Here is a 27,245-nt window from a genome sequence, read left to right on the forward strand (position 1 = left end):
AAAGACGTCCCAATCGAAGAAACCCGCACAGTTTGTTACCACAGCAGGGCAACGGAGCGGCCGTGTGTATCTGAGCCAAATGTACACTACTCACTTCAGACTTGGGAATGCCAAGTGTACGAAGCGTGTGAGAGTGACAAGGACTCGAAATACTACACAACCTGGCGGCGGTTACAGAGCAAGACTCCCGTGTAAGCTGGTCAGTCAGCTGGATGGCCCAGAGACGCTTCCGAAGGCTTACTGGCAGGAGATGGTGAAGATGCCGAGAATAGCTGTTCCCGCTATTCCAAGGGACAAAGCACCAGTACAGGCCTTCTGGTTCGATCAAAGGTGAAAAGGGTTTCACAAGGCGACAGCAGTGCAGAGGAGAAGTCCTTCAGCGGGTCACCAGCGATTCCTCGGTCCAGCCTCTTGTTTGCAGGATACTTGGCTCCTGTATTCCTTCGTTCGTGAGAACTCAGGAGATCGACATGGTAGTGGTGTTTCCAGCCCCCTCTTATCCACGGTTCCCTTCGCGCCAAAACGGAGGGGACCCAATGGGAGATCCGCTCATCAACACTCACACCATTCGTGGACCAATCACGGACCACGGTGGTCCCAGGCATTCACACCACCCTAGACTCTCTGGCACCCAGGATGTGTATTGGGACCAGACATCCCAGCCCACATCCTGGAGGCACACAAAAGACATGTAGAAGCCCGCGAAAGCATCCGTGTTTCGCGGGAAAGTACATGCCCAAATAAGGAAGGCCCCGGGTCGGCTCGACCTGGGGAAGGTGAAGGGAGCAAGACGGTCAGCGGACAGGACAAAGGAGCCTCGTGGTCTGGCCATTTTGGGAGCCAGGCCCCCATTTTGGGTTAAGCGCGGAAAACGCGCTTAGAACGCCAAAAGGAGCTCAAAACACAAGAAAACGATCGCTGCCACCATTCCCGTCCCTGAATCACTTGCACCGATCAGATACAATCCTAAACGAGTATCTAGGGCCTGTAGAAGGCTAGAGACCCAAGAGAGCTGTAACTTAGCTTACAGTGCCCTCTTGTGTCATGTTGCACGAAAGCTGCAACATGATAAAAGAAACTACGGGAAACAGCGTTCCCCGGTACTGACTGTCTTAAGGGCATGTCAGTTTCCCCGTAAGAAAAGGAGCGAAAGCCCAGAGGAGTGCAGCAGAAGGCTGCACTTCTCTGGCAAAGTCAAGAACAAGTTGAAAAACAACAGCAAAAAGTTTAGGGGTTGCCACATGGAAGGAAAATTACCTACAATTACGAAATCTTTCCTAACAGGGTCCGGAAAAAAGGGTGCCGGTAAGCTTACCGGCACCCTTGTTTCCAGACCGCCAGACTCAGAGTCTGCCTGCTGGAGCACTGTGCCCGACAGGTCTGACCCTGCCGTGTGCAGCGGCTACGGTAGGCAGAACCGTCACAGAGGCACCGTTAGCAAAGGTGCCGGTGCTTCTCTGAACCCATTCCCGTGGAGTCCTATGGGACTCCACGGGAATGTGGACCAACATTTTCCGGCACCTAGCTTCCCAGTCCGCCGGAACTTGCAATGTCCCAGTGGTCCCCGGGAAGCTAGGTGCCAGTAAAATGTTACAAGTCCGGCGGCGACCCGGCGGAAGCACCGCCAGGGTTACCGCCGGGCTCGTAATGAGGCCCAATGCATCCACCTTGGAGTCATTACCCTATAATCAGGAAATGACAGCCTTATGTTTCAGACCAGGCTACAGCACGGTTCCTAAGGCACTACTTGCAGGTGACACATAAATCGTTTATGGCAGAAAATCATAGAATGCATCAATTTAAAGATATTTTTCAAGGTTTCACTCTCTGATTAGGATGAATAAATGGAAGAGTTATAATGCATATGTTTGCCCTAGGTAAAACATGTATAATGCAGATTCAATATTCGGTAATCCCACGAAGCTGGCAGGGAGCAATTGCCATTCCTATTTATATCAAGCATTGGCAAAGCCAACAGTTTGGGGTTTTATGTAGGTATGAAATAGGCATTAGCGAGGCACCGACATAATGGCACTACCTGGCCATAATATCGCAACAGCTGTACAATGCACTGATTACCTAGGTGTATGACAGCAGTGCCTGGCAAATATCACTCTAATACCTCAAGCCAAAACTGTTGCCTTTGTTGTTGCTTGTTTCTAACAGGACATCAGTGCATGAAAGAGATCCAAATGAAGTGGCTAAAGGCATTCTTGGTTAAGACATTTTTACACCACCAGTAGTGGTTTGCAGCTGCAATTAAGACTCCTTAGACAAACACTGTCAGGCCAAAGTTTGATGTCATAGCTTAATAGAGCGAGCTCAAATAGATCGGAGGAGGGTGTGTTTTGGCAGGGAGGGGCAGATAGGGGGTGGATTGACCATATGGATTAGCATTGCCGTGGGCAGTTAATGGGTGGGTAAATAACCAAACAGCACCCATAAACTGTGTGTCCCTCCTCACATGTCATCCCCCCCGTAGCTGCACTCCGGTGCAATAGCTTTGGCTTATCAGGGGCACTTAAGTACCACACCTAAGAGCCCAGACTAAAAAGGGAGACGGTAATGAACATGCCACATATAGTTCAATTTCACTTCTGGATTTTCAAAACTACATGCCAGAATTATAACTTTGAAACTTGAAAAATTGTGCGAAGAGAAAAGTCTTTTATCCCCTGCTCAAGTGGGGTTGAGGAAGTCAATTGGGGTCATTCCAATGTGGGTTTTAAGGGATACCGGGCACCGGCAAGGAGACCGGTGCCAGTAATCCCTTACCGCCCTATGACAAGGTCCCTTAGCGGGTCCCACCAGGAACGGCTGGTCTGAACAGCCGTTCTGGACGGGACCCGTTAAGGGACCAGGGCGCTAATAACGGGCTCGCAAGTCGCGAACCCGTTATTAGCGCCCTCCCCATTCCCATTGAGCCCTACGGGGGCTCGAATGGGGAATGGTTGGTGCAATGGGGACTTATCGGTCCCGCCAGGGTCTGACTAGACCGGTAAATCCCCATTGCACCACACCGAACTCGGTCCCGTTATTGGAGGCCGTCATGGCGCTAATAGCGCCATGACTACCTCCAATCTCGTAATGACCCCCTATATCTACAATTAACCAGTCCTTCAGGTTAATACTGTTAATACGCAAATATGTTACCCTCAGGAGACTTCCCCTTTACGTTGCCTATGTAGATCTCCAGACAGCTTTTGATTCAGTACCAAGGAATTAAACCCTGGGCTTTATAAGCTGATTTGACTGTGCCCTTGTGGTTAAAATAAGCGACTCATCAATTGCATTCTGATAATTTCGGTGTGGTTCGTTGGAGAACTGACGGTGCTTGTACCGGGCCCTTTAACATCACCAGAGCTGTCATGCAAGGCTGTGTAGTCACACCTTTGCCATGTTCATTCTTTATGAATGATATTGCTGTCCTCATAAATGGCACAGAAGCAGATGTCGCCACATTGAGAGGGAACAATAGGGAGTTCTCTTCTCCGCTGGTGAGGCAGGTTTGGTTATTAAAACCCCAAAAGGACTCCACTGACATTAAACACCTTTGCTTCCAGGTGCCAGGAAACGAATCAAGGCTCAATATGCCAAAAACGACACCTATTCTCTTTACTCCTAATAAAATGCCCAAATACCGATTCACCATGGGTGAGACTGACTTAGAGGAAGTGGTGGGATATGACTACTTCTATATACATTCTGTCATAGAATACCTTATGAGATAACTCCATACAGGGGAGCTGGTTTGCTCTGGAAAGAGCGGCAGCGGGAACGGGGCTGCTGTAGAAGGGGCTACTGGGGGGGGGGGATCTCTGTACCTACATACTTTAGGATGACCATTAACCAACATCAAGTCCAACCACTGCCTTACCTGCGTCATGTCTTCTCTCCATATTATAGAATTAAATAGCAGAATCATTTGGATAAATCTGCATCCACATTGGCCAGGAGAGATATGGCAGTTATTCATTGTTCTGATTGTTATGGTGGCAGGAACATTTCACATGCAAAAGGGGTGTACAAAATGCAGGCTTTTCAGGCTGCCACTTTTGGTGAGTACTTGTGGGGCCATCCTGCTATTACCAGCTTAGTGAAGGTAGAAAGTAGAATTCTCAAAAGGTTGTTGGGTTTACCAAGTGGTGCCCCAAATTGCCCTAATGACATATGAGTTGAGATGGTTTGGCATCCAACATTTATTGAAACTGAAACCTCTACTCTACTGGTTGAAACTGTGGAATGTTCTAGAACTCCATGCATATCTTGAGGGCCTACATGACGTCTTAAAACAGCCGTTGGTGTGGAAACTCCCATGGTTTTTACTAATTAAAGATATGTGCACAAAATGGAGCATACTGTTGTTCTGGGGTACTCCTAATGACCTTGGCCCTAATTATAAATCCAAGCTGAGGCATTTGACCAATGGTTTATTAGACATATTTGGAACTCTAATGCACACAAGAAATGAGTACTGCATTATCTTGATACAAAGTGCAATATTGGGCATTAGAAATATTTGGATATACCTTGGACTAAGGTGTGTTTAGAGTTTTTTTAAACTAATTATGTGTTTAATATGTTTCAATGTTCTTATTGCTTCTGATACCAACAACTTTTAATAACGATTAATGAACTAAGGAAACGCTTGTTATATTTATAAAATGTTTTATTGCTGTTGTTTTAACTTGTATATGCATTCTTTGATGACTTAGCCGAAATAAAGTATTTCAATGATCAATGAATATGCATATTTTGGCAACTTGTATGAACACATTAGAATTCTGGGACACATTTTTTTCTGATTGTCAATTATGGTAGGAAGGCCTGGGCACCAATAATTGGAGAATGTTATGTTGGGAATGGGTCAGGTTTGGAAGGGAGAAAGATATGGGGCCTTACTACGGGTCTGGCAGTATTTCCTCTAAGAATACTGCCAATCAGTAATACCATTACCACACGCGGTAAAAATGCATGAAGAGTCTGCATGATGCAGAGCCACTTATTCCCCATTGTGTAGTTCCATGGGACTCCATGGGAATTCAATAATAATGCTGAGGTAAATACTGCATGCAGTAACGCTTTTGTATGACAGTGACTACCTCCATGCAGATAAGCTGGCATAAGAGATGTGTTGCACTTCTGTAACCCCCAATTTTGGGGAGTAGTAAAACATCCAGTGTTCTAAAATACTGGATGTTTTACCACTACCACCAAACTTGCTATCATGCCCATTTCATGAAGAACATCGTTGCTCTGGCATGAAATGCTGGCTAAGCTGCAGGGTTGTTCAAATCCGAGGGCCGGAATCGGTATGGGTTTTCAGAATAGCTCGCATTAATAATCATGAGGAAAAATGTGCATACATTATAATCATTGTATGCAAACGTATCTCATGAATATTAATGAGGAGTGTCCTGACAACCTGCCATGGATCCGGCACTCAAGGCCTGGAGTTGGAAAATCCTGGGCTAGGGCTTGGCAGCAGGAAATGCCCCCTTCATCTGCAATGATATAACGAGTTCATGGAGCAGTTATGTCTAGAGAAAGAGGTGTCTCGATTCTTTGTTTAAGCAGACCTGGAACCCCTAGACCTCGACTTAGATTCAATGTATAGCAATGTATGTAGCTTTCCCCATCAGAATTCCACATTTCTTTGATATTGGATGGCACATAAAAAAATAATAAAGAAGAAACAAATGACTTTCTTTAGGTTACTGCTAAAATGTACTTTCTTTCCTCCTTTCTTTTGAAGTGCTCGAATGCTAACTTATCTATATCTGGCAAGCCTCCACATCAGTTTGTGGTTTCATTTCAACATGTGTTCCGATTTCTTGTGATCCCACAGGCTCAGGGCAGGTCTTTGAAGGCATCTACGCAGAACAGAGGTGTCGATGCCTACGACAAACCGCAGCATTCATTTCTCCGACTAGGTACGCCGGCCTGCAAATCATTCCGAGTGGAACCAACTGCCAGAGAGTGGAGGTCATGTAAGTAGCCGATTACCAGCAAGGGGGTGTGTAGAAGCCCATCCTGCTTCTTTCCAAGTATTTACTCACAAAGAGGTTAAAGGTGGCCCTGTGCCTAACCCAGCCCATCTAATGTAGCATAATGCAACAGCTCAACCGGAAACATTTGAACACAAGCATTAACAATGCCATCATCTGTGATGTTGCCTTCCTTCGTGTTCTCCATGTCTTATGATCATGCACGTTTTTCAGCCCTGGCATTCCTAAACAGAGCTGGTCTGGTCTGCCCCCTCCCCCCCAGGGTGGACACAGGATGACACCATCCAGACCAACGTCAACGCTGTAAAACCACCATGAGTGCACTATGCATGTTTATTAACATTGCATTAAATTAAATACAACGCCACTTTTTACATTTCATTAGGCACCCTGTAAACACTGAAAAGTGTGTATTATTGCCTTCAACGCAAACAGGGGGTGGGGCGCTTGCTCTGCAGACTTCCTGTTATAGGAAATATTTCCTTCCATGACTTTCTGACTTCCTGTCATGTGACGCCGAGTGGTTCGTGAGAGGATAGCCCTCCATGTTCTTATCTCAAAGATACAATGCTGTGCATAGCAAGGTCTACAAAATGGTATTGCGTGTTTCTTGTTTCTATTCAGCAGTCATTCCATTTATCAGCAATGCCATGCTGAACTCAAACAGTCACCGATATCCATCCCCATTGTGTTTCCATTACTAGACCTATGAAGCGAAGTTATTATTCACAATAGCAGACAACAGCACCAATGACTCAAACACTTCACACACCCATCTTTTCCTCAGTAAAAACGTGATGGAGACAAAAAAGCTCAATCTGAATATTACTAAAGTGGACTTTAATACTACATTTCCTTAGAATTGTCTTTTCCCACATCAGGCTTCTGAGAACTTGTAAACGTCCTTAACAGAAAAGGATTTGATATCTATTATGCAATTATAGTGCCTAGAGGTGTGATCTACACAGGTGTAGCCAATACAATCATAACATCCTTCTGCACTTGCCTCAGGGCCCTGCACCCCACCCACTCCCTGCACTTGCAATAAATCCTGAGAGCTTCTCTCTCCACACTTCCCCAGTCTCTACCGATTGGGTGCACGTGGTCCCCTGCCCCTCCCGTGTCCTGCCTGCACTTGCATTACAGATCTGCCGTAGATCGTTCTGTCCTTCCTTGTCTCACCCTTTAATGTGCACTTGAAAAAACCACAGAATTGCCATCAGGCCTATATATCTTAAACTATTAAATGTACCATATTCACTTAAACTGCCTGTGCAGACCGTTATCGCTTCAGAAATTCAAGGGCTCGGAGCGACTGTTGTTTTTTCCCCGTGTTCCCACCCTCCTTGAGTGCTTTGAAACACTTGCTTTTATATAGGCGCTTTATAAATAAACAATACCAATACCAACAGCACTGCAAAGCACCCACAACAAGGCAGCTAAAGGGTTGACAAGATGACCTAAATACAAACCCCTAGCAAACACATTCTTTCTACGCCCAAAAATCCCCGCTAGTATCAAGGAGTTTAAGTGAAAGCTGCGACCATCATTCAGAAAACTCATACATGTTTTCAATGGATTAATTTACCCATCAAGGAAGAAAAGAGACTGCACACCCCAGCCGACAACTATACGTAGCTTCACGAACAAAAGTAGAAGCTTCTATTTCAGGCATGCAACACCGGGGATGTGGTGTTATCTGAGGCAACTGTGCTAAGCTTCTGGAATGTCCTACCACGCGCTTCCCAAACTGAGTCCAACCTGATGACTTACTGAAACTTTCCAAAACATTTGACAATTAGTGCCCCCAATGCCTGCGTTGTGGATGGTGATTGGACAATCTGCTAGCCATAAGAATCGCTTTAGCTCAAGAGATTGTCCCAAGCACCGTACACCTTGTGCAACCTTAGCCGCCATTTCGCATTGTGCATCACGCCTCTCTCCACCCACGCACGCGCTACACTCCGCACCCATAATACCATCAAGGCGATAAGCAAAGCAACTCACCTCGGTTCATGCTGCTAACCTGATTTTTCGTCCCACTCAACCGCTACGAAGCTGGAGCTGATGCTCCTCCGTTCTCCTACAACGTCTTACTATGCAGCAAGCCGCCATAACGCAGATCACCTTCAATCTGCTGGGAAGATGCAAGATTGGAGTTGTTAGCTAAATACAGCGATTGACTGTCAGGATAGCATTGTACCAGATCCCCCTGCTGTCCATATGCACCAAAAACAAATAATAGTATCACAGAAAAAACGCAGCCTATTTTTGCCTCACTAATCCAATTCTTTGTTATTTTAAAACATAAGAGGGGGATAAATAATAGTTTTATAGACCTCAGACTTGGGCCGTAACAGGCATTATGGGCTCAAACCTCATTAAGGGCTGTAGCTGTGCTCGACATTGAACTCAGTTTCCAGGGCCCATAACGCCCGGTGCAGCTCTCAGCGACGTCCATAAAGTTACCTTTTTACATTACTTTATTTCGGGTATACACCCATTGATGTGCTTTTTATTACCCCTACAGCCAGCACCTTTCCTCCACCCCAAATGGAGTATGCTAGACCCCCCTAGTAGGGGTTGTGGTAGGAATAGAGGTAGGGAAAAGTATATGCCTGTCACTGCGCATCAAAGATAGAGTAGGCAATAAACCCCTGCAGAGGGCCAGCCACCCTCAATCAGCCACAGAGGACTGATTTACTAACAGCATTTCATTTATAGAGGGACTACTGTTAAGCCTCCTACTAACCCATTCCTTATGAAAACATGCACATATAATGTATGACAACATACTGTAATTCAAATAGATGTGCCGCACTGATTTCACATGCACATATGTTCATGAATTCATTCTCAATAAAGAACACTCAATGAATGCTCACACTCTCCTGCAAAGTGCATTTCTATTTATTAAGAGAAATAAGTAATAGAAAATCATTGCAACTATTAATGTGACTACACATAAAACACTAAATATGAGAAAGGTTATCAATGAAAACACGTCTATTATTTTGTTTGCTATTCCCTTATGTAAAATGAGTCAGTTAACCGAATGAACTGCCTTGTCAATACTTCTCCTCTTTATCAATGTGATATCAAAAACAAGTAAACGCTTGAAGCTGAAGGAAGGCTGGCTGAGATGTACAGTACAAACATCATGTACAAATTCACAAAATATCAAATACAAATTCAATGCCAAAAAAACTATTAAAAAACATCATGGTCTCTAATGGCTGAAACAAGGCCTTAAAAGAGATCTAGGACCTCATTACGACCCAGGCGGCCACGGAATGAACGGTGCGGGTAAGGGACCGTCACCGTTCATTCCGGGCCACCCTATTACGAGGTCTGCAGTGGGACCTGCTAAGGAATGCCTGGTCAGACTAGGCGTCCTTAGCGGGACCCGCTAGCAGACCAGGATGCTAACAACGGGCCCGTAATTAACGGGCACGTTGTTAGCATCTTCCCCATTCCCATTGAGCCCTATAGGGGCTCGAATGGGAATGGGGATGTACTGGGTCCCGCAAAAGGGATTTACCAGGCCCTCCAAGGTAGGAATGGCCCGGTAAGTCCCCTTTTGCGGGACCCGGACCTGGTACCCGGTATGGGGTAGCCATGCCGCTAAAAGTGGCATGGCTACCCCCATACTCGTAATGAGGCCCCTCGTGTCAATTGGACTTGGCTATGATGCAAACAGAAGCTAAATCTAAATTAGTATTGAGCTGCTGAGGTTAAGCACTTGGTACTTCCCTATATGCTCAATTAAAATGGAATCGCTCTCTCCAAAAGCAGAAAAGGGAAGCTTTTAGAGCCTCTGCAATAAAAATATCCAGTTTTACCGCTGCACAATCTGAGGTCCGAAAAAGGTGAAGGGTGCGCCCCTCCTTCCTCCAGAAGCCAGAATGGGGAAGGTTTTCCAGCTTGCTTAGAACCCCAGCTCTGTCTCCAATCTGACAGCATGTCACATAATCTAGAACAGCTCTTCTCTACCCCTCTCAGAAGCATCCTTTACATAGCTCCTAAATTGTTTATGCATATGCCCAGAGAGCGTTTATCAACATTCTCTAAGAATATCCAAAAATATTCTTCTGGATTGTTTATGCATACGCTCCGAGAATGTTTATCAATACGCTCCAGGTGTATTAATAAACAATATTCCGCAAACCCATCCAGCCATTTCGGGAAGACACATCAAGCTATGTCCGGTAGTCCATCAGAACGTTCTTTACAATTTACTGGAACGTCAAGTACTATTTACATAAACAAAACAGCCACCGCAGCCCAGAACCTATGTTTACAGTGTTCTCTTTCTATACCAAAACAACTGACAATCTGTCTCGTAGCCTGGACTTGCACAGAACATGGCAAAGGGGACTAAGCAGTGTTACTGTGTGAATATAATTCAAATGCAACATTTTACTACATGCTGTCTGTGCGTCTACATTTCTACACCAAGCATTAAAAAAACTACACGGATTGTAAAAATGCTCACATCACCTGAATGCATTTCCCCCTGTTCAGCTAAAATACGTTTGATGACACCATCAAAGCACAAAAACAAAGCACATATAAATCAAATGATCATATAGATACAATCTAAGACAATCTACATAGAAGCAATTACTTACATCACCATAAATTCTTGACCGTTTCTCAATAAAATGGCATTTTACATTGTGTGTATGCCCTTTTACAATGATAGTTAGCATCTTATTCACCTTTTGCCAGCATGATCAATCATTAGGCCTAACAAATGTACAACAATCAAAAACATATAATGCTAAGCAATAATAATCAACTGTGCAAAATGCTGTTCATTGAAAAACAATAACAATACATACATACTATATATCTTAGGATGATCTCAGCACTGTATACAACCAATGCATGAACGCAGCATCTTTGTTCATGGATTTGGAATGAAGCTGAATTAGAGCCCTTGGAATGTTCAAAGAGCATTCTCATTGGACAATCTGCAGGCTGTATGAACCTGTCTAGCTTGCAGATTGGTTCGTATAGCCCGTAGATTGTTCAGAATATGTAGAGCGTACCCAATGCCAAGTCTGCTCTTCTCCATTGGCAGATTATGTAGTAACACTTTATATGTACGTACATACTCTTTACAATATGAAAAGAGACACTGCTTAGAATCGCTTAATATACCCGACCTTGGGGACTTACAGGACGTTATCCGCTATAAATCTTGCTAACACCCTCCATGAGCATGGGCCTTTAATTCAGCCTTCAGGGCCCATACCACCCAGAAATGCCTACAGATTGAGTCTTTAAAGCTAAATTAGCATATGAAGTTCATTAAAGGTGTCTTGTCAGCCAATCCGAATGCTCGGAATTCAGTCTACATTCTCTGTTATAGAACTCCTTCAAAACATTCTGGCTTGAGCAGCAACCTGACATTATTTGCTTTTCTTCTTAGTTGCACAACCCATGTGCTATAATAGCCGAATAGACCTTGGGAGGGCTCATGACCGATTGGTAAAATGTCTCTTACCCAACTTCAATAACATGGGGTCATTATCTTGCTAAAAGTCTTAATTAAAGCAAAGCCCTATTCCAAAAGACAAAGATTAAAATTGCAAATGTAACAAGTACTAAAAATACATCTTAAATGGGAAACCTACACTATCATAGCAGCAAAGGTATGCCTTGAGATGGCGGAGTCCTTTAAGCATGCTAAGTTATCGATCAATCAAATACAATATAAGTGCTTCTGTCATTTTGCACCCGATTAGTTATAACTCGTAGCCTTTTAAAAGTGCTGCACAGAATGCAAAAGATTTTCTGACCTCTACTGTGGCACCATTTTTTTGGTTATGTTGCATTCATACTTTGAACATTTTTGAATGCTCCAGGCACAGTTTGTTGTATTAATAGAAAATAGATCTATAACATGAAGTATTATTCTGACATGTAATAATATCAGAAAGAGAAGGTTAAGGCTTGAACATTTAACTAGCTTCCTTTCAGGAATGTAATGGGCATCTGAGAAAAATACAGAAACATACTTAAAATGTCTGAACAATTAAAGGGTATATATGGATTAATTTTGCACAGCAATTAGTGGCATTTGCTTAAATCTATCTGTCAATTTTTTCTGCAGCTTTAACTTGGTAGGGAAGGCTTGCAGCTTCTTCTTCGGTTCTGGGATTTTTTTTCCCTGAAATATCCCAGTGCGCAAAACCCCTGACCTGCACCCACAAAGCTGTCAAAATCTGGACTTTTTTTTGTCGGATGTGTGACCAGTCAACAAGGCGGGGAAAACAATGAGCGATTTGCCCATGCCAAGTTAGAGGGCGCTATTTTTGTTTTAAAAAATTCTCAGAGTGTAAAGTATTGGCTTTGAAACATTTCATATTTACACCGCTTAAGTATCTCACCCATGCCTCCGTTTCCCTGCTCTCTTCAAATAGTAATATGAAAAAAACATGTTAAATTAATTGCCCTGATAGGAATTAAAAGCCTAGTGCATTCTCGATCCTTAAACCCAGTATTGGAAATGTACAAAATGTGCTCTGGGAGGTCACTCGCCGCTTTGTAGGGGGAGGGGCCTGAGTTATGTATGTGGGGCCTAGGGGTGGAGCCTCAGCCAAAGTGGAGAAGCACCAGCTCTTCAATGAACCGAATCAACTGCAGCTAGTGTGCACTGGCAGGAAGGACTGAGTGCTAACAATTTACATGAAAGCAAAGAGCATTTTGGGAAGACAAGAATAGACCACAGAATTGTATAATTGATATAAGTGTGTGGTAGTGATATAAGCATAAAACTCTTCTCAGAACGGAATCCACACTGGGCTTTCTGCTCTTCTCATCTGTCACAAAACTCACCCTATCAGTTAAATGTGAGGCTGAAGCTTGAAACTGAATCATTTAGTCTCATGCTTAAAAACCAGCTGATAAGAGTAACAGATTGGAGCTTCTGCGGAACAACACTTTGGGACCCCCCTGCCATGTGAGATGAAATTAACATTTTATGAAATAGAAGCAGAAGAAAACTGGTGATTAATGTAGGCTAAGATGTTATGATACTAGGGTGGCACCAACGCTGTATCAATTCTCTGGATATGCGTCATTGGGGTAGGTTTGTGCACTAGGTGTACGCTTGATTAATAACACAACTGACTCCCGAGTGTTGTTTAGAGAATCCAAGTACGATTCACAAACCTTTGGGCAAAGGTTCCCCACTAGGATCCTGTGAGGAGTTGCAATCTGGCAAGGGTGTAGAAGCCCTGGCTTTTTTTGCTTTTATTACTGAAATGGTGTGAGAAGAGAAATTCCATCTCAGAAAAGGTGGCCTGATAATCAGACCCCCTCGGTTCCTTACCAAAAGCACAAAATACACTTGTGCACTGCTGCATCAGTCTCCTGCACTGCAGCTCCTGCTTTCTAGTGGCACAGAGCAGGATCATGTGTCACAGGTGCCCTATTTTAACAGTTAATGTGACAGCCAAGTCACTGCAGCCCAGAGGCTGCATTTAAATCTGCACCTCTGTCTGAAAACCATATAATTATGAGGGTTACTAACCTGGTGGCTGTTGTAAAATTTAAAAATATGCCATAGCTGAGTTTAGGGTCTGGTGGCTAGTATTCCTCATAATTATTAAAGCCACATCTGATTGGTATCATACATGTGTCAACACTGTGAGCCCAGGCCAGCTGTGGAAAGCTCTGTGTATTAGCCACAGACGGGTCATGTCTGCCGCACTCAGCATGGCTGGAGCCCTGGGGGTGCTTCTCTTTGATCCTTTGTGAGGATCGTGTAACACCTCTCTCCAGCAAGACAGCTCCTCAGCAGGAGTAGTCCTGGGCAGCATGAATCAAAGTGCACACCCTTCCAAAAAGGGCTAGCCTCACACCAGGGAGTTGCATACAAAAGGGCCTTTGATGCTGTGCGCAAAGCAATGGTAGGAGTTAGTTTCGACAGACGGAGAACAGCATAGTTGGAAGAGGGTTCCACTGTCTTGTTTCTCTCTATACACCTCTTTCCTTTGAGTCCCCTACATTTCCTTTAGCACAAAGCACTGTGGGGATGATGTGAGAAGGCAAAGACTACTTGTTTCAAATACAGGGATTGGACCCCCTAAAGCTGGCTTGCTTTTGTCCAATCAACTGTGGATATATAAAAGAGAGGATCTCCCACTCTTTCTGCGATTCCTCTCTGGACTTCAACCCTTTAAGAAGAATGTGTTGTACCCTGCTGGGAGAGAAGTCCTTTCCAAAGTCCTCCATTTGTGAGGTGAAGACAGGTGGTCCAAGGCAGAGGAAAGCTGTGCTCCCTAAACATCCCTAGGGCACATTGGGGGTGGCCTGCTACTGGAGCAAGACCTGCCTCTCTGCCAGCTACACCAGCATCCAGGACCTCACTGGAGGCAAAGGACAACTTCATGTGTTTGCCAGCCTCCCCGTATTTGGGAGAATGAGAATATGAACTTATCTTGTCCCCTGGATTGGTTCTCGCAACATCCTGATAGCCAGATCCGCTGGGATTCCTGTTTCTTTGCTACAGAACTGCTTGGAGCGGTGCGTCAAATCTGTTCGACACATTCGGACCACTAGGACCCACCGGTGCTGCTTCTGACCCTCCGTTGATCTTAGAATTCCTTGCATAGCACCAAGGACTCTGGTTCGGCGCTGTTGAATCACCAAGAACATAGAGAAGGTATTATTACTTCTAACAGCCTGCCCCCAACATACCCCCGCTCGGTCCAACTTTGGGCCCTAGAGACTGATTAGGTCACTTTTGATCCCGTTTGCTTGCAAAGGGCATATCCTTGTGGTTTTTGACTGCCTTTCGCTCCTGTTTCCTCACCCAGAGTGCTGCTTCTTTCTATCTCTTGCATATTCTGTGTTCATTTGTATTGTCTTCTACTTCATTATTTTTGCATATTTTCGCATACAGTGTTTGATTAAAGTATGTATATTTTTATAGAAACTTGATTGGACATTCCTTTATTTTGGACTGTTGTACTTTGCTGTTTGGTTGCTGCTGTTTCATATTCATACCCTCTCGAGAGTACAGCATTCCCTCTGCCCACGTTACCACCTATGGAGAAGGAGGTATAGCTCTTAACTGTGCCTGCTTCACCTTTATGATTGGGATCACTCTTGTTTTGCAGAAGTGTGAGGGCTGTGTAGGCAGTTTAGCCACTATTCATCCGTGTACTCCAGTGAGACAACAGTAATTTTGTTACACACCCTAAGTGGGATATCATAGGCAACCTTACCATGACCCCCAAATCATTCAAGAGCCTTAGTGGCAAAAACCATCAGTTCAAGGCTTTCTCCTCTGGAGCTACTTGGGAAGCCACCGCAAGGCACAGTGAATGATTCTTCAAGAGAGCCACATATATTTACGTTTCCAATAACCTTGCAGACTAGCCCCCTCCTTCATCCCTCCCCCTTATGATGGGGCCAAGTCTCCACAACAGTATGTAGTACCGTTTAAACACCCTTATCTGATATCTGACCCCTCTGAGCTCACAGTGGCTGACCTTGTGTCACCTCTACTCATTTGCATCCAGGCAACACACTGGTCCGGATAGCAGCAAATACAGGGCTCAGCGAAGCGGCAGTAAGCATCGGCACATCAATCCTTTTCAAAACTCTGCAAGCTCCCACACCAGCGGGATACAGGTGTGATTCTCCACTGGCGTCATGTCACACACCATTTTCTCCTCATACCCAGTTCACTTCAGTGCAACTAGTTTGTGTGTAGTTTTTTTGTAACAGAACAGAACAGAACCGTATCAACCATTAGTTCATGATCCATTTCTAACTAAGACAAATCTAATCATACTCTTTGTAAATTAAACAAAACCTTAACAGCCAACAACCTACACGTGTTTCACACCCCCTTCATTTGTTATAAAGATTTTAGATGCCAGCTTTGTCAGGACTTCTTATCTTTTAATAACATAATACTGAGCGGGTTTTTATATATTATTTTTATTTGTTCCTATAATGGTCTTAGATGTTAAATACATGAGACATTTCATACACTCGTCGCATTGCAATAAATTCCTATTACATACAGTACATTGCACATTTATGTTTTTATATTGTACATCTTCTGCATGGTATATTCATCAGTAAATATTAATAATCCAACAATAATGATACTTGATTTTCTAAAATAAAAAAATAAAGTCTCAATTAAATTAGTCCTCATTCTTTTTTAAATGTTAACAATTATCACTGCAATCATCTTTAAATGATCATAAGATTTCACATTATGCATTTTCATTTCAATTTAGAAGTACATATTGTTCTAAAAAATCCCTTAATTCTCAATTTCTTTAGTTTATGGAATATTAGAATAGTTTTCTTAAGTGTGATTGCTTTACCAACTTTCGAATATTGCAAGCTATCTATGCATTCTTATTTTTATTTCAGATTTTTAATGAAATTAACAAGTATTTACCAAAATGTCTCATTTTGAAATACATATAAGAAAAAGCATGTCAACTCTTCATGCAGTGTTGTAGTCGCTGTTGTCTTTTATGTTGCCCATTGGGATCCTTTCTATCTGCAGTAGTTTGTTTAATGTTGGTTCAATGTCTCACGTTCACAAATCTGCTTTTGCCATTTTTAGTAAAGAATTATTGGTCCAAAAATAGTCTCTATCCGTGTCCCTCCCCAGTGTCAATCACAGTCTTTAGTTAGTTTTTTTTACTTGATTTTTAAAAAATGTATACCGCGCTATGCCTGGCAGACTTAATTGCATTGGGCACATATGGAATGGATTCCTATTACTCTCTTACACCATAAACAACAACTAGAGGATAGGAGGACGGCCCTTAAATAAACAAAAAGGTTTTTAACCTTTTACGAAATTGAAAGAATTCAGTGAGGCTACAAAGTTCCCATCGAAGCGAATTCCAAAGATGAGGGGCATAAACTGCAAAACGCTGGTGCCCTCTTGAAACACAACGGGAGGGAGCAATCCTCAGCAGACACTTATCTGCAGACCTAAGCATTCGAGTTGGGTGATAGCAATTAAGCTTCACGTCTAAATATGAGGCGGCAAGCCCATGGATGCATCTGAAAAGCAAGCAAAGAATTTTAAACTTAATTCCTTCCTTGACTGGAAGCCAGTGAAGGGACCTGCAAAGAGGAGAGGTGTGGGTAGATTTAGGAACTTTAGAAATTAACCCCACAGCCGCATTTTGGGCTTTTTGGAGCCTCATCATTTGTCTCTCGGTGCAGACAGACAAAAAGGCACTCCGTAGTCCAGGTGAGAGTTTACCAAAGCTCCCACCACGGAGGCATGGTGCATTTGAGATATATATGGCAAGGGCTAGCCGTAGTAATTGCAGAGAGTAAAACACTGACTTCACTAAAGCACCAACCTAAATTTCACTGCCCAAGTTAGCTTGCCAGATGCACCCTAGATTGTTTTACTTGGGGGCACAGTTAAACTTGGACCACAGGAATTCTGGAAGAGGGGAGCAGTTCAACGTGTCGGTGGACAAATGTTTGGGTCTAAACAAAGCCACCTCAGTTTTATTAGTATTAAGCTGCAAACGACTTTGGGACATCCATCGAGCAAATTCATCAAGACACAGGCTTACTCTCTGAATGGAGTCCTTGCGGTTGCCGATCTTTAAGAAATTCTGCGTATCATCTGCAGAGGAGTGGAAGTGTACCTCAAAGAACTTAAAGATGTACATTTATGGATTCATCTAAATGTTAAAAAGAAGTGATGAGCGAGCAGATCCCTGAGAGACACTGCAACTGACTGACAAAAACCTTTCCATAGGTTACCTGTTGTTGGTGATTTGACAAAAAGGAGTTGAACCACAGAAGGGCTGTGTCTGAGACGCTGCTTACTTCCTTTTGAGGGTCTAACAGGATGTTGTGATCTACTGTGTTGAACGCTGCCGACAGGTCCAACATCACCAAGATAGTGAGCTCACCATTATCGGCCAGCTCAGAATATCATCCCAGACCGAGGTCAATGCTGTCTCTATCCCATGTGAAGCATGTGTAGGGCAGAAACTATATTGATAAGAGTCGAGGAAGGCATTTTTCTCAACATGTTCCTGGAGCTGAAAAGTCACAATTTTCTGGGAAATGTTCACAGGCCATGGTAGTCTGGCGACAGGGCGATAACATTGCAAAACATTTGGGTCTAGGTTGGATTTTTTCACAAGTGGGGAACAGTAGAGCGTTTCAGCTCAGGAGGAACTATTCCTTGAAGTAATGAAAGAATAACAAACGTAGACATAAAAGGTATACGTTCAGCTGTCTGGGCCGGTAGGGCACAGGCCAGGAACAGGAACAGTAAGTCATTCGTAGGTTTTAATCCCTTTATTAAATCTAGTACCATGCAATAAGGCACAGGACTGAAATCAAATTTAGGAGGTGATGAAGGTGGCAATAGAGCCATGGGTGGGTAGGTCTCTCCTGATGACTGAAGTACGTTCAAGGGGTTGTGTCACCAAGTCGCAGGCTGGATAGTGTCTACGAGGTATCCCAGACAGTGGTGATGTAATCTGATGCTTTCTTTGAGCTGGAATTCCAGCTTCTCCCAGAGATAAAGTAGGTCAGGAAGGTTTCTTGGTGCTGAGTCAGGTGTAGGCTCACCTCCCTTTCTTGAGGGCCTGAACCTACTGCCCCAACTCATGTTTTCTTCCCTCCTCGCCAAGCTGATATTCATTGAAGACTCTCCCTATACTTTGCGCTGGCGCTCTTACTGACTCTCAGCTAATTACCATGAAGTTCCACCACATGCTTGTTCATCCTCCACTTTTCTCAGACACCTGTTAGGCATTTATTATCCTCCTCTTTGGCTGCCACTTTCGCTACATCTTTAAGAGATTTCCTTCCAGCTGTCCTCCCTTAAGTTATACTACTATTGTCTTGCCCCCCTCTCCTTTCTCCTTCCAACTTCCCTAACAACACCTTCAACGCTACTAGTGGTTTCCTTTACTCTCCTTTTCACTTCTCTGCTTCCTTCTGATGTATAACCTCTTCCAACCCCTTTTGCTTCTTACGCTCATCCTTGAAATTCACCCCCCCAACCTCTTCTGCTTCTTTCTCTCCTCGTTGATACACACCTTCTCCTGCTGCTTTCTCCCCGTTTAGATGCTCACCTTCTCCAACCACTTATGCTTCTCCTCTCCTCTCCTCCTTGGTATTCACCTCCTCCAAACTAACCTTTTCTGCGTCTCCCCTCTGTATTCACCTCTCCTAACCACTTCTGCTTCTCCCCCCCTCCTTGATGTTTATCGCCCATGTCTGTACCTCTACCTCCTTCTACACCTTCACCACAATCAGTCCCTTTATGTTATATGAGACTACTGCGATTGCAGTTATAGTCACAGTCCTATGTGCATGTATTATGGCCTTGCATAGGTTGTCACAAAGCAGCCACCAGCTGAGCCTGAACCTCAGGTGAGTTATATCCCACTTCCCCACAGGCCTCGAACATTTACACACGCACAAAGACACATGACACAATAGGGGAGACATATTAGGGAGGTTGGCTGAATGTCACCGAAAGTCACATTCCGTAAACAGCCCACAGGAGGTCATAAGTTATATGCATTCTCTTATTGTAGTCAGCAATAGTACCTCAAAATGCAATCACAGAGAACATCTCCTCTCTCCACAAACCACCAATGTCCCACTTATTTGCAGTGATATCCTCCCATCTCCCTTCCTTTCAACTTCATCACCATTTCCCAGTGCCGGGAGCACCTTGATCCGGTAACATATCAGCTCACCATATCACCAGGTTGTTTGGCATTTGGGCAAAACACGCCCATCTAGTCCTCAGTCAGTTCTGCTCGAGCTCACCAATCGAGCAGTTACTTATTTCTCCAAAGTAGGTGTCAGTATTTATCGTATTAGAGCTATCCCCACAATAGACCTAAAGAGCTACCTAATTAGGCAAAATAAGAACCTGATACATGCACATAGAACACTCTACAAGTCCATTGGATCGCCACAACTATACCATCCTCAGAGCAGATAGACCCAACGCACGAGGAGGAGGTGTAGCTATCATTTTCAAGTCCTCGCTTAATATTAGACTAGCCTCGTCTCCTCCACTTAAATCATGTGAACATCTCACATTCAAATTACAAACGTCCCCTAAGAGCACTATTACGATGCATTTAATTTACAGACCCCCGGGCCCACCAGGCTCATTTGAGGAAGACATCACCTCACTAGTTGCCGAAAGCTCCAAACTTTCAGCACAAATGATTATACTTGGAGACTTCAATCTTGGGTTTAATGACCCCCTCGACACCCCAGCCACTGCCCTGGCCACAGCATTAGAGGAGCATGGCCTCCAACAATTCTGCTCCAAACCTACCCACTCGAAGGGTAGAATCCTCGATTGGGTAACCGCCCTTAACTGCAACATTACCATGAAGGATCCCATACAGCTCGTATGGACTGATCATCATTTCCTCCCATTTGACATTAACACTAGTAACCTAGTGCATAACAAGCCTGTTACTGCTCCAGCCTGCCTAACTAGGAATAAGAGTAACATCACAGCGGAAGCCTTAATACCCTTGGTGACCCCTATTCCGAATGCACTACCAGCCACAACTGATCTGAACCAACTGGTCAACGTCTATAACGATTCCATGGCCAAAGCAGTTGACACTATTGCCCCACTAAAAATGCGCAAAGGGAAACCAAAAGCGCACCTGAATACATGGTACACCCCAGAACTTAAACTCCTCCGGCAACAAAAAAGTAAACTGGAAGCACTATGGAAATCAGTGCCCTCAGCAATTAACAGAACTAATCTCACTAATATATCCACTCTCTACAAAAATGAGATTATACGCGCAAAGAAAGAATCGCTCAACTCCAGGATCTCGCAGGCAAGTTCCAGCTCAAAGGAGCTCTTTAACATTCTAAAGGAATTAGAAAACCCCATTCCTCCCACGGATACTTGCACTAAAGATAAACCTTGGTGCACAGGGATCCAGAATGCCCTTGTTAACAAAATTTCAGGGCTCCAGTTTAAAATTGACAATAAACAACAACTCACTCATGATCCGACTTCCAGTCCCACCCCTCCCCCTCTTACAGCCACCAGCCCAGGGTTTACCTTCAAAAAGGTATCCATACCTGAAGTACAAAAAATTATAGCGTCATTGAAACCCTCGAACTGCAAGGGGGACAGCTGTCCCGCACAGATTATAAAAGATGCTGCCAGGGATCTCTCCCCTTTCATTACAAAATTAATAAACTTGTCATTCTCTGTTAACTCGGTCCCTAGCAATCTGAAACAATCCTGGGTCCTACCACTACTAAAAAAAAACACCCTCGACCCAAATATACCCACGAATTACAGACCCATCACCACTGTCCCATTCTTACTAAAAATTCTTGATAGAGTGGCCTGTCTACAAATCCAGGATTACCTCGAGACAAACCATTTACTAGGAATTCGCCAATCCGGCTTTCGTCCACAACACGGGACAGAAACGGCCCTTGTTGATCTCAAGTGCCAAATAGACGACCTCAAAGATAAAGGTAAAGCTGGCATCCTTCTTCTTCTTGGCCTATCCGCTGCCTTTGACTTGGTTGATCACAAAATCCTGTGCAACCATCTGTCATCGGCAGGACACTTCCCCCATTCCGCAATTTCATGGATCCAATCCTTCCTGGACAAAAGGACCATGCAGGTTTTCTCACCCCTAGCAGCGGCCGACCCTATCCCTATCACTTGTGGTGTCCCACAAGGATCTTGTGTCTCACCGACTTTGTATAATATTTTTACAAAGCCCCTATTCGACAAGCTGGACCATCTGGGTGTCACCTACACCAACTACGCAGATGACACCCAGATACTCCTCACCTTATCCGGCAACTATAATTCGGACGCCAATTGGATCAATGAAGTCTTCTCCATAATTCAGGCATGGATGGCCACACATGGCCTCTGCCTGAATGATGACAAGACTGAACTGCTCCTTGTCGGCTCACCCAACACCATTCGGAAACTTAGTCCCATCTACACTAGCTTTACCATTGACGGTAACACCATCCCTATCGCCAAGAGTGTAAAAACCCTTGGTTTCTACCTCGACACGAATACCAATCTAGCCAAACAAATTAATATGACTGCCTCAGCCACGGCCTACACGGGCAGACTAATTAGGGCCTGTAGACCGCTGATCTCCCCTAACAACTGCCTCACCTTAGCCAGAGCACTTATACAATCTAAACTAGATTACTGCAATAGTCTCTATGTAGGTGCCAACAAAACGGTAATTAATAAACTGCAAGTTCTACAAAATAATGCACTCCGTGCCGCCCTGAATATTCCCAGAAGAGAACATATTTCGGCTACCAGAATTGCATGCAAATGGCTCTCCATCCAACAAAAAATAGATCTAAAAACCATCTGCCTCACCTATAAAGCACTCAACTGCCTTGCCCCGCCCTATCTCACCAACAAATTTACATTAAGACAGAACACTAGAACCACTAGATCCTCTAATACACTACAACTGACTGTGCCCAAATACTCCCTCAAAAGAGCTGGTGGTTCCAGCTTCCCAGTTCTGGCTTCACAACTCTGGAATACCATTCCACTGGATATCAAATCCACACCTACTTTCCAGCCTTTCAGAACTAAGGTCATCACCTGGTTACTCAACAATTAACCTACCATGTTTGAATGCATACCTACTGCAAGAATGTATTTTGCACTATGTCAGCATATTATTGTCTATGCACTAATTGCTATCCTGTCAAGTATACCTTTGCTTCATCACTGTACAATTGTGACCTACTTTGCCTGTAACTCGAAGCTTAAGCGCCCATATACCCTTGGGTCAGGTGCGCTATACAAATTAATAAACAAACAAACAAAACAAACAATAAACCTAGGTTACAAAAGGCACATACCCCAAGGTGTTCCACTGTACCACTTTGTAATCCTTGATAAAGAATTAGTGACAAGGCACGCACTCTGTTGCCAGTCTAGTTTTCCTGCAGTGACTTCTCCTCCAAACGAACGTTTTCATGACTCCATCAATCTTCAAGGAGGCTATATTTCTTTACCTTTTCAGGCTTGTCTTCATTTCCTTTTGAGGTGTTGCAGGTTAATTGACAAAATGTCTCTAAGGATTCTCGTAATTGGATATTTCGCACTTTGTTTCTCTTGCAGGTCACTGGAAACAACTCCCTCCATAGTACAAATCTTACCCTGGATAGGGGGAGGGGGAAAGCCATGTTTATGGCTCTCCATTTTAAGGCATGATAGCCCTGGTGCTAATTGTAAGCCTGTACACTGCAGGACCACATCAATGGCATATACATGCAGGCCACCCTTTACTGCTATGGGCTAAACAATGAGTGTACATGGACACATTGCATACTGCACATATATTCCCTACATTAGGTTTCTCAGTGTAATGTGAGACACAGCCTCAATCCCCATGAACACGCATTTCCTGAGCTGTGACACGGAGGCAGTGTACAAATTCAATAACAAGAGTAGATCACAGGTCTTCCATGGATCCACCCATACCATATATAACATCACAGAATACATTTCATAAATATCATCACCACGGGTCAGGGGATCTCCCAGCCAATCAGGAAGATCTAAACAGGGAATTTACCTCATGGTAAAGCCTGCGTTCCAAATCTCCTCAGAAGTGAAAGGCTGCCATTCCAGCCGGACAGCAGATAAGTGCTTCGCTCGGGCCATAACCTGGCCCCAGGGCATCACCTGGCTCAGTGATGCCATGCCTGTCGGGGTTTATTGTTTAAGTAATAAGTGTTGCAGCTGGAGAGGCAATACCAATAGTGGTTGCAATTCTTCTGAAAACACCCAACCCATGATCCTCACACTGTCAACAGGAGAGTTATCTAAAGCCAATCAATTACTCTACTTCCTCAGGGTGCGTGGTCCAGGTTGGCTGTGTGGCTCCCCCACACCATACACAAGCCAACAATCAATTATAATACCTGTGCATACAGCAGCATCTGATGTTAGACTCAGCTGCTCATTGATACACTGGCCAAAGCCTGGTCCTGTGTTTCACTGCCGGCTGGCGGGGTAGCAGGGTCCATGTCACCATGGACAATGCCTGCACCACCAACCTGCAGCAGCCCACTCGTTGCTTGTTCCACTGCTCCTCTTCCAGGAGTCCTACAGTCAGGCTGGACCAGAAGCGTAGGAACTGGCTTCCGGTGGAGCATTATGTAGCACTGCAAGGACTTGCTCAACTCCAACCAACATGCCTCCCAGTCCCTTCTCCGCTTTCGCACACTCCCAAACACCTAGGTATTGTTGACGGTGACTGGAGGAATCCATTTGAACAATCTGGCGACCATTGTAAGGAAAACCCAACCCTGCTTTACATCAAATCCACAAAGCAAGAATAGAAATGAAACAAATCTTAGCTTGCCAAACACGTCAATAACGTCAGCAAAGTAGCACAGAAGTCATTAAAGTTAGTCCAACATTCCTAATAGTCAAATCATTTTGACTCCTTTGGCACTATCCTTGATGCGTCTATATGTAACAGATAACGGATCAAGGCGAGCCTGAATATAAAGTGGCCCACTTTTTATTTCAATTACCATATTAGAAACAGTAAACATGAAGTTTCAACAAACGAATGTGGTACAGTACATTCAAAGTTTAGCACAGGAAAATATATAACATTACATTACATTACACGTGTACACACAATAAACAGTACATATTCAAGCAATCTACAGGAGATGACTTGTGTCAATGCAGGACAACCCCTTTACATTCTCTGGGGGCCGTATAGTAATGTGTGCTTTATCCATCAGCTAGTTATACAGTGTTAAAAATAGACATTGTGTTGGTATTGAGTTGTAGGCACAACTGGGTTTCGGCCTTGGGTAGCAGTTGAGAGTTGATGTTAATACATCGCCTTCATCAGGACGAGCAATTAGAATGGATCTCATTCAATGGGATTTCCTGTGGTCATTGTCTTAAAAGAACAGATAATAAATAATCTGTGAGTGGAAGCGGTCTATATCCGGGACGAACAATTTAGAAACAAAAGCTTTACTGCTTATAGATTTTTTGCAAGTAACCCCCAAAGGTGGCAAAAACACACAGGGCATGCTTACTTTGTGCACGTCAGAAATTAATTCAAATGCTGTGTATCAGATATCTTCAATAAACAGGAGTGTCTTTGACAATCAGCCAAACCTGAGAACTAGATTAGGGGCAACAGAAGTAAAAATTACCTGGGAGACAGTGACGCTTGGGTCATGGGCTTTGCTTCATATATGAGGGATTCTGGATGTCCTGTAGGGCAATAGCGTTAGTTTATATTAAAACTAATACCCACTGAGCATCGAACATGTATAGAGGTAATGTGCACTGCTGAGTTGTCAGCACTTACCAAATTCGAGACAGGCCTAGAAATGAGCCGCTGGTAGAAAATGCCGGCTCCCTGTAAATCACAAGACCCTGTCATTGTATATGGCTGAAATTCAGCTTTGAAAATAATTACATATCGCTGAAAATCAGGCTGAGAAAATTATTATAGTAGCGGAACATTGATGTGAAAACCCACACGGAGCTGAGTTGAACCATGCATCAGGGTGCCTGGGCACCAAGTGCACCAGTGGCACCATGGAATGGAAATCCCATGCTAAATATAGTGGCCTCGAAGTGCCCAAAGTGCGGTCCTGCTGATGAGCGGACGAGTAGTCATGCCAACGGGCACAGCGTGTATGATTTGTGAATCTAGCAAGCCAATGTGCAATATTATGGCGGTGCTCCATGTGAGTGCTGGGGCTCAAGGAGCCGAGTGAAGGCCCTGAAAGATCAGATGTATATAACGCCTGGTCAGTCTTAACTGTGGAATTTATCAGGTAACTCCTCCGGCGTGGCACAGAACTGGAAGTTGCAGTGAGGTGCGACACGCAGAGGTTGAAGTTTATGTTGTCGCCATGGAAACCAACCGGGATTAACTTTTCCATGGCGGCCATCTTCCACTGTCTCGAGGACAGCTAGTGTAATGTGTGCCTCGCCAAATTCTATGGGAAAATACTCTGAGAATACGGACATCATGGATAATGCATTGTAGGAGAGTGGATTTTCTCCCCACCCCCTTTCCCGGGGTTACTTTTGATCACTTCACTTTTTCTAGTTCATTCACTTTATCGCTGCCTAACACAAATATTTCACCTTTCACAGAGACTTTCGAGTGGGCTACTTCCTTTCCCAAGACCACTCGGTTACTCAGTATCGCCAGTTTCACAGCTATTAGTAATTCAAAGTTCATCACAGGTCTGCCTTCCTTTGCATCTCATCCACACGCATGAGGCCTTCAATTATGCGATATATGTTGCACTTTCAATCTTTTCTCAACACACACTGGTCTTTCATGTCGCTTGCCAATTCACCGGCTGTATTTCTTTTTTGTCTTTGCGGTTATTAAATCACTAGTCAAGGTTAATACCACAGGCTTGGCCTTGCCTCCCCAACTCTGCTGTTCACCCGGGAGGGTCGCTGGCGCCATTGAAACACAATGCAGTCTTCTTGTCTGGGATTTGGCCCTCTCCACGTGTCTTTCACAGCCTTTTGGAGGCAATGACCTCCTGCATGAAATACCTGGGGTTCTCTGACCTTTGCTTTTATCCATCCCTCTGCTCCAATAGGCTTGCCTTTGCCCCGGAAGTTCTGCTCTTGCTTGTGTTCCACCTTGCTCAGAGTGTGTCTCTATGTTCCGTCTTTTATCCGCGTGATGAGAGCTAATTGGTATCAGATGTATGCACTTAAAGTGAAGTGCCTGACTTTGCCTGACCTGATTAGTGGGACATGTCCAATGAGAAATGTAAGGGTGAGCCTTGTTACTCTCAATCGCCCCCTGCCTCTGTCCAGTGTTTGTGTAGAAAGGTGGGTTGGGACATAGGTGAATCCTATAAAATAGGATGGGTCATGTGTACGGGAAAGGGGGGAATACTGCGTCTCACCATCAGCCCTCTCACCCCCTGAAGACCTCTCACCCAAGTGATCCTCCAACACTGGTCCAGCCGCAGGGTCTGCATTCAAAGGCGATGACCATGCCCTGGTCACCTGAGAGAGATCCCCGGGGGCAAATAGATCAGACACCCTTTGGTTTCTCACAGTCTGTAGCAAGGTGTATAGCCCGGGCCACATCTATTGTGACAATTCAAGGTATCTTGCCAAATTTCAACAATGATATCAATTTCATGACATAGTATAGGCAAAGGACGTAT

The 27,245-nt window shown here is 44.2% G+C and overlaps 1 protein-coding gene across 1 annotated transcript in view; it reads left to right on the plus strand.

The window, feature by feature from the left end:
• The window catches only part of CXCL13 (C-X-C motif chemokine ligand 13), a 174,741-nt gene that overhangs the window by 101,348 nt on the left and 46,148 nt on the right, over positions 1 to 27,245 (plus strand). Inside the window, exon 4 of the mRNA XM_069626524.1 lies at positions 5,849 to 5,990. Coding sequence (XP_069482625.1) covers positions 5,849 to 5,990 — 142 coding nt within the window. The remainder of the gene's footprint in view (positions 1 to 5,848; positions 5,991 to 27,245) is intronic.

This window comes from Ambystoma mexicanum, chromosome 6p (assembly GCF_040938575.1).
Source record: "Ambystoma mexicanum isolate Mex_15411 chromosome 6p, UKY_AmexF1_1, whole genome shotgun sequence".
NCBI lineage: Eukaryota > Metazoa > Chordata > Amphibia > Caudata > Ambystomatidae > Ambystoma > Ambystoma mexicanum.